At 40.1% G+C, this 9,353-nt stretch overlaps 1 protein-coding gene across 2 annotated transcripts in view; it reads left to right on the forward strand.

Annotated features, from left to right (window-relative positions):
• PDZRN3 (PDZ domain containing ring finger 3) overlaps positions 1 to 4,877 on the forward strand; it is a 147,610-nt gene extending 142,733 nt beyond the window's left edge. For both annotated transcript variants that reach the window (XM_056336894.1, XM_056336895.1), the window contains 3 exons: positions 213 to 314; positions 1,386 to 1,502; positions 2,453 to 4,877. In XM_056336894.1, coding sequence (XP_056192869.1) covers positions 213 to 314; positions 1,386 to 1,502; positions 2,453 to 4,003 — 1,770 coding nt within the window. In that variant the 3' untranslated portion in view covers positions 4,004 to 4,877. The remainder of the gene's footprint in view (positions 1 to 212; positions 315 to 1,385; positions 1,503 to 2,452) is intronic.
• Positions 4,878 to 9,353: the final 4,476 nt, after the last annotated feature.

Below are 9,353 nucleotides of genomic sequence, written 5' to 3' on the forward strand. Positions count from 1 at the left end.
CACATGCAGAGGTATGGAATAACTTCACGTGTCCAAACCAACACACTTGCCCAACACTTACATGAACACCATGGCTGGAGACAGGAACACGGACTGTGCCTGGCCTGTGCTGCACTGTGATGTATCCAGCTATGCAGTTCCGAAGAGCTCATCACAGCAGCTTTTAAGTATCCCTATGAAAAGATCTGATTGTGTTGCTCTTTTCTTTAAAGATCAATGGCATAGAGGTACAGAACCGAGAAGAAGCTGTGGCACTTCTCACCAGTGAAGAGAGCAAGAATATCTCCTTACTTGTTGCAAGACCAGAAATTCAGGTACTGTAGCAACAACAAAAGCAGCCTCTGAAGTCTTTTAAAAGAATTGCTGTTTTGTAGAAAGCTGTTCTTTTGAAGAATTTTAACCTACCTAAATCTACCTAAAACCATATTATACAGTTTGACTAGGGACATATATATGGTCTAAAATAATGAAATTCAGCAGTCATGGTACTTTATATATATTTTATATTAAAGTTCAATTTATGAGATGTTCAGTGATTTATATATGCTGCAGTGCTATTACAAACATCAGTGTGAGATATTATGGATGGTTTCAAGCCCTAGCTTTGAAGAACATACTGAACTCTAATTCCTATAGCTATTGATTAATCATTCATCAAAACACCTATTATTTAGCCCTTTATACACCATCTCTTAATGCAGTTAAATACCATCAAGAAGCATCCTCAGCTGTAATAAATGGTTGAACCAGATCTCTTTGTAGAGCAGGATTAGCACAACTAAGATATTGAACAAACAGCCACGAGCACTATTGTTTGATCTGTCTCTGCTCCTTGTGCTTTGAAAGCAACCCTTGCCAATGCACCTGGAGACATAGGGTCAGGCTTATGACTATCCTGTTAGCCTAGATGTTTCTGATCTTTCCCTTGCGGGTAATTGAGGCCGGGAGAAACAAAAAAAACCCCCAGGTTTACAGACCCCTAGCCAGCATTTTTCCTCCTGGGCCTTGATGCTGCCTTGCAAGTGGTATGTTCAAGCTTTGGGCGTATTTTTAAACATCCTAATCAAGTCACGCACAAACCAAAGCAGCCCCAATTCTTAGAAGTATTTCCATGGATGAAAAGGCTGGTTTCATTTCATATATAAAGGACTGATGAAGATAAAACCACACTGCTGGAGATGGAGGCAGCTGTGAGGGGAGGTAGAACAGTCAATACCCCCACTTAGCAACAAGGAGATGTGTGCTCCTTCACAGGACACAGCAACACTGTCACAGGAAGGAATCTCCTAAGATTTCCCAGTTTACACAAAGAAGGAACACAATTTATGTCAGTCTTCATACTTTTGACAACATTTGGTTTGTTTTTTCCCTTCCTTTTCATATAGCTGGATGAAGGATGGATGGATGATGACAGAAATGATTTTCTGGATGACTTGCACATGGACATGTTAGAGGAACAGCACCACCAGGCAATGCAATTTACTGCCAGCATGCTTCAGCAGGTACTGCTGTTCTGTTGTACAGTCGTGTCAAAACTTCACATTGCGCTCGATATTCCAATATTGAGCTTGACTGAATACACTTATTGTCTCAAATGACGATCAAGGCAAAAAACTTTCAGTAAATTCAAGATATTCCATGACTATCCACAAACTTCATCTCAGGAACCAAAATGTTTTAAGATGTTACCTTTTTTACTTTGCCACTTACAACAACATGATCACAGTTCTTAGAAATCCACCATTCTGGCTGTGGTCACTGAGAAGTACAAGCTAGGTGGGTAGTACATATAGCAGGCAGAGAGCTAACTTATACAATTTCCTGTTTGATATACACACACAAAAACTGAAAACAGCCTGCCTCACGAAACCTTAAAATCCAGATATAGAACTTGGGCAAATGACTGAAATAAGGTCTATATATGGGGAGAAAGGCAAAAAAGTTTTTATGTAGCAAAGTTTATGCAAAACCACAGATTTGGGCCTGTATTCCCCATTATTCTGCCATGATTAATACATCATATAGTTCATGAATAGTTTTTCAGGTTTTGTCTAGAGGTTTTTTCTAGAGTTCTCTAAAACTCTACATTCTCTGTAGCATCCACATGTTTTGAAGAAACGTATTCTCACTTTGCCCCCACAGTAGAAATAGATACTATTGTGCACCTAAGTGAGAGAAGAAACATTTTGAAAATGTGACTTCTACCACTGCTGCTTTTACAACCAAAAAGCAGACCTCGGGTTCTTCTGAAAAGGACATCCACAGCAGGCTGTGGTTTTGGTCACCAGTTCTGAGTTCTTAATAATATTCTTTCCATATAAGTAAAAGACAAAGATTTATAAAGCGTAAAAAGTGACAGATTAAGAAAACTATTAAGAAATAAAAACCGTGAAATATTTGATGTCCTTGCAATAATTTCTCTTTCTGACTTTTTTTTTTCTTTTGCTGTTAGAAGAAGCATGAGGAGGATGGAGGTACCACAGATACAGCCACTATTTTATCTAACCAGCATGAGAAGGACAGTGGCGTGGGGCGCACAGACGACAGCACTCGCAACGATGAGAGCTCCGAGCAGGAGAACAACGCAGATGATCACACCACCTCCTCCAACACTTTAGGGAGCCAGAAGAAGCTGACGTACAGCCATGACACCCTAGGGAGTGGCGATATGCAGTTCAGCAATGAGTCGTTTATCTCAGCCGACTGCACAGACGTTGACTTCCTTGGCATCCCCGTAGACGAATGTGAACGATTCCGGGAACTGCTGGAACTGAAGTGCCAGGTGAAGTCTGCCAACCCTTACAGTCTGTATTATCATAACAGCACTCTGGATATGAGCAAAAGTGATCAAGAAAGTGTTGACAGAGAGCTGGAGATGCTGAACGAGGAGCTGCGCAATATTGAGCTAGAGTGCCTGAATATTGTGAGAGCTCACAAAATGCAGCAGCTGAAAGATCAGTACCGGGAGCCTTGGATGCTACATAACAGCGGGTTCCGCAACTATAACACAAGCATCGATGTTCGTAGGCACGAGCTCTCAGACATTACAGAGCTCCCCGAGAAGTCTGACAAGGATAGCTCAAGCGCATATAACACAGGCGAAAGCTGCCGAAGCACACCACTCACGTTGGAGATTTCCCCTGACAATTCACTGCGCAGAACTGCAGAAGGCATTAACTGTCAAGGTAATGAGGGGGCAGTGGCATATAATGTCTCCCAAAAGAATTTATTTGCTGGCTCAGAAAGTCATGAATCCAGCACTGGTAAATGCCATGCCTCTGCTAAAGATCCCGAACTTGGCAAGCAGCTGGAAAGCAAGGAGAGAAAAGCCAGTGATGGAAGCAAAAGCCCTACACATGGTCAAAAACCTTCTGGTTCCTACGTCTCCCCGTACCATCACTCTCCATATAAGCATGCTCATATTCCTGCCCATGCACAGCACTATCAGAGCTACATGCAGCTGATCCAACAGAAATCAGCAGTGGAGTATGCACAGAGCCAAATGAGTCTGGTGAGTATGTGCAAAGACTTTAATTCAAGCCAGAGCGAAGCAAGGATGGAGTGGAAAGTCAAGGTCAGAAGCGATGGGACCCGCTACATTACAAAGAGGCCAGTCAGGGACAGGCTGCTGAGAGAACGTGCCATAAAGATTAAGGAGGAGCGCAGTGGTATGACTACCGATGATGATGCCATAAGTGAAATGAAGATGGGCCGTTACTGGAGCAAGGAAGAGCGGAAGCAGCATTTAGTGAAAGCAAAGGAGCAGAGGAGGCGGCGTGAGTTTATGATGCAGAGCAGGTTAGATTGCTTAAAGGAACAGCAAGGTGCAGAAGAAAAGAAAGAGATGAATATCATTGAACTGAGTCACAAAAAAATGATGAAGAAGAGAAATAAAAAAATATTTGACAATTGGATGACAATCCAAGAACTGCTAACCCATGGAACAAAGTCACCAGATGGCACACGGGTGTACAATTCCTTCCTGTCAGTGACTACTGTATAATCACCACTGCAAAATTATGTACATAAAACGCTACCATTGGGGTAGAAATCAATGCCTCGTTCAATGTGGCAAGATCTTTGTATATAAGATACAGTCATCAAGTTTATAGTTCAAATACTGAACTCTACAACTGTGGGTGCCAGGATCTCCATTATGAAGCGGAGAGGAAGCTTGCCCATCTCCTTCAAAGGCAATATTAGCAGTGCTTTTTGGAATACTGATTGTACTTTTTTACTTCTTACCTTTTACATGAAATGTTTAAATATCAGAATTGTATTAACCATACTTACACAGGTAATTTGCTTACACTATATTCATATTAAAAGGTACCCATGCTTTTCTTTACCTAAAAAAATTGCAAAAAACCCACAAGAGCAACTGCACATAGGTATTTTTTGTGAAACCGTATTTTGTGATATTATTTTGCTGTTGTTCACTTCTACACAGAGTGCTGTTTATCAATATTTAGCTCAAGGTTTGAACTCAGATTTAGAGACATTCTCTTGTAATATTTAACATTTATCAAACAGCAGTTTTTAGAGTTATGCTCAACATATAAACATTTTTCTTTTTAAGGTGTCTGAAGAAAGTATATAGGGTTCATCTGAAAAGCCTGAAGCAAAGTACACTATACTGCAGCTTTAAAGGATTTTAAAGCATGTTTGCAAATGTTGAAATCTATTGAAAAAGGTGCATGTACAGCTGAGTTGTTTATATAAGACAGTTTGTGGAATTTGAAAAACCCATGGTAGTAACTGTTTGCTTTATAGATATGAATGTATTGAATTATAAAAGCAGTTCCATGAAACCATCATTAGCTACAAACGTTAACAAGTAAAATGAAGTAAAATAAATTATTGTTTTATATTTCAAACTATTTAAAATTCTTTTGATTCCCTTCTGGTTTCACCACGTAGAGTATTCTTTCCTCGAGTGTAGCGTGCTGCAGAAATGCCTGGAGAGCCTACCAGAGTCAAACCTAACAGAATAATCCACATCCTCACTTTGGGGGGAATTCGGATTGAGGTTTTCTTGAGGGAAGGAGAGAAGGAAGAGGCAAGACAGAAGCACAAGGAAAATCAAGAGCAGAATCAAGCAATACATATCCTCAACTCACAAGGCATTTAAGGTGACCTGTAAGTGAAAAAGAAATACGATTCTACCCTGCTGTTTCGCTTTGCTTTGTGGTTTCTTAGTGGTACATAAAACCCACCTACAAACTTCTGTGTGTGAGTTTGCACTAAAAACAGACAATACATAAATTAAAGCATATATAAATGAAAGTAAATAAAAGAGATGGCGAAAGAGACAAAAGCTAAATGTCAAAGAGGTGTCACACTTCTTTTCTAGTTTTGCACTTCTAATTAAGGATTCAGATATAAATTGGAATATTCTGCTTGATTAAATAATTTAGACTCATTGTGAATAGCCCCCAGATTCTCCACATCCCCTCCCTTTCTGCCTGCGCCGCCCTCCCCACACCCCAAAAAAACTTGCTCCCCAAACCCTTCTAAGTTTCCGTTCTAGAATCTCTTGTCATAACTGTACAGAGCAAAAATTATAATCTTAACGGTAAAAGTGATAAATATGAAGCAGAAGGATTAACAGCTTCTCAGTGTCTATTCTGTCTATTATCAAGAAGCAAACAAGAGATTTGTTCAGGGTTTTTTCCACCCCTTTTGTGAACTAGCACTGAATTGGCATCGAATGTACATCTACCATATTCCACAGTAACTCTTTTACATACCAAAAAAATGCATCTTCAGCCCATGTAAATCATCACTGCCCCTTGAAATCTAGCACTCATGTCAATAAGCCTCTGTAAATTTATCTTCAAACAGCATTTTCCTCTTGGATAAAGCACTAGTACTAATGTGGTCTCTGGAAAAATTTTGATTGACTTTCTTAGAGCCAGGATTTCACCTGACGCATTACCAGCCATTATCATCACAAGTAGTACAGTAGGGAAGACATGATTTTCCCAACACACTGCCTTCAATATAAGACACTTGATATCTCTGTCTCAAATCCGCTTTACTCTGAGTTCATGTTCTGTTCATCCCAATTGCAGTTGTGAGAGCCATAGCAAAATACTGGCTTCTCCTGAAGTCCAGAAATTCAGATGCACAGGCAGAGCTAAGATCAGTGCAAAATCACAATCCTTAAACCAGGCATGAAGACAACTAAGTCATCTTTAGTCTACCTGGAGATACTAGAGTAAGATTTTAAATGCTCTAGTGAGGCAGAATTATGAAGACATTCCTCAAAAATAGGCTCCTTTGGAGTAACTTCACACGTAATGAATGGTTTCTTTAGGCATCAGTTATATAAATGCTGAGCATTGTATGCATGTGTGTAACAGCAGAAACATTTGGGAATTTAAGTGTGATGTTTAGAAATTACACCAAAGCATCAACAGTATAAATTTTACAGTCTTTAAGATGTTGAAATAAAATTATTGGCCAAGAATTATTCTCACACCTTTGAGTTTTTCCTCACTAAACATTTGTTGTTGTGGTCACTTAAAAATCATCTCTCTCCTTTAATATTATGATTTATTAACTAGCATCAGTTCACAGAACCCATCAGTTATCCTGGAAATCCAGGCAAAAGCTTTGCAAACTGCAGGTTTTCCTTTTTCAGTTATCACACACCCCTTCTCATTGCCTTATCAAAGTACTTAATGTACTGTTGAATAGGGAGATTTGGGGTCTTTTTATTGCTTGCAAGGAAATATTGGAAATTACCATCATGTTAGTCCAAGCCTGACATCATTCCAGTGAAATGAATCAGACTAGAAAGCAGCTTTTGATGCCTAAGGAAATATTTAATCCAACAGCTTTTCTAAAAATTGCATTATAGTATATACGCCGGTGCTTAGAAGATAACAACTGAAATTGTTCTAGTTGCCTACAGGACATCTCATGCAAGAAGTCTCCACGCAACCGTGGAAATTGCGTCTGTCTTACTACAGGCTTTACCTGAAACTCGGTGCTCTCCACCAGCCACTGCACACACCTGCAGAGCAACAGAGCCATGCTCACAGCCTTGGCATGGCGTCCCATCCCACAGCAAGATGCTGACTCAGTGTGGTGGGTTGGCCCTCACTGGACACTCAAATTCAACCCCAACTCAACACCTGCAGGGATCAACACTGGGAGATGCGCTCCTTCCATTGGGAAGTCTCTTTCTAAGTGTTTCTTGAAGTGTTTACTGTAGAGCATAATCTCAGGCTTGGGTGACACCTGAACCCAGAATAGCACATACACAGGGAGAGTCTCAAGCAGCCCAAGAGGTTTTACCAGAGCCTCTTGCAGAGCCCTTGTGCGCAGCTCCCCAGAGGGTCTCACACAGCCATTACTCATTCCTACTGCCCCACACCCCATTCTCCACTTTTGCCATGGTAGCAGTACGATGCTGTTACAGACCAACACCTCAGTCCCCATCCTTTGCCAACACATCCCCCTTTCAGCAAACCAGAGATGTCAATGGGACACCCTGGATACAGGCTGGTGCAGAATTTGGCCTTATTCTTTGCAATGAAAATACATTCTGTGTCAAACTGGGGTCACTTTCCCTAAATTGCATAATGTCTCCCAGACGCAAGATCTATAAAAATGTAAGATACTTATTTGTGAATAGTGTTTAAATCAGCATGGAATCACCCAGTTTAGATGTGCACTGAAATGGGAAAGCCCTGAACCAAACCTAACAGCATTTTTTTGTAAATTGAAAGACAAGAACTAGCACAGTAGGGATGGCAAATAAAATGAGGTAAGACTACATATTGCCTAGGGACTACTGGTTGGAGAACTAATTAGGATTATAAACTGAAAGTATGTAAATTAACCAAATATAATTATCTGCTAGTGGCCTTCGGAAATAGGTTACAGGATACTTGTTAGCAAAATTGCTCAAATGCCTGGAAGCCATACAAAGCAAGCCATAAGCAATCTAAACTCCTCTTTTTGTTTTATTTTCAATTGTTTTTAAAGGAGTTGTTGTATTAAGGAGTTATTGGGACATAAACTCATTAGAGACAAAACTCAAAAGTAAGACAGAAACTGTCAGAGCAGATGCTGTACCTCCATTCCAAGGCCCCTGGGTTTATTAAATATGACAAAATAGCAAAGATTCTGCTTGGGTTTCATCCCAGCAGCTTCATTTCTCCATCAGAACAGCTTCTGTGAGCTTCCAGCCAGAGTTAATTTGGAAGAGTCATGGCTTTCTTGCACGAGTACAGCTCCTCAGCTATACAGGGTTTATGAAGATGCGTTCACTGTTCAAATGCAGACATGCAGAATTAATGTCCCTTTTTTCTTAGTGTCTGTCATGACACAAAGTAGTACTAGATTCAGGGACTTCTGTGGAGAAACCTTCTTCCTCCCAGTTCATGTCATCTAATACACAAGACTGACCCCTGGAGAAACTGATGGTAGTTAAGACAGGGTTGTATATTATACATAGAAAAAAATGAGGGGGTCACAAATAAAGTTTAGCTGGTCTGATTTCACGCTTAAGTATGAGAGCTTTAATAAACAGGCCTGACACAAAGCACACTTATGGATCTGGAAGACTCCAGGCACTTTCAGAAAATTTGAAAACAGACTATTAACTTACATAATTAATTATCCTAAATGCTAGTGAAGGATATGAAGAGAAGGGCCATCACAGCTTTGTGTATCAGAGCACAACTTGATTTTCTGCTGCTAACCACACCTCCCATATACCTTCTAATGGTCACTGCTCAAAAAATATCAACCAAACAAAAAAAACCACCACCACCCTGACATTAATCATCCTGCAGCCCTACTAATATACTGACACCACCACTCCCCTCCAGATGATCTGTGTTGGAGCTCATATTGCAAAATAAATTATGCAACTACTTCTGTTGCAGGGCTGATCATAAACTAGGTTCACAAGTTAGCACACACTGCTCAGAAGTGTTTTCACGTCAACTCCTCCTCTCAGTTGGGTCCTAAACCTTCTTGCTGGAATCCTAAAATGCCCAAAACACTAGAAACATCATCATTTCTGTAGCATAAAAAGATGCCGTTGCCTACTCTGAAAACTAGGTAAAAATTAAAACCAAAATTAATTCAAAAACTCCATTTCTACTCTGCTGGATTCAATCTACCAGTTTTGAATACTGGGAATTAAAGTTTCATCTGAGTTCTGCGTTACCTAAATCAGCACATCAACATCAGGAATCTAAAAGCATAATTGCAATGCTTCTTTACTGGTTAAGTCCAAAATGGAAACAAAGTTCTACCGGTTTCTTCAGAAAACCTGTGTCATCTTCTGAGACACAGAATGTTTCTTAGGGGAGATTTAATCAAATCAATTA

The sequence above is a fragment of the Falco biarmicus genome, chromosome 4 (assembly GCF_023638135.1).
Source record: "Falco biarmicus isolate bFalBia1 chromosome 4, bFalBia1.pri, whole genome shotgun sequence".
Lineage (NCBI taxonomy): Eukaryota > Metazoa > Chordata > Aves > Falconiformes > Falconidae > Falco > Falco biarmicus.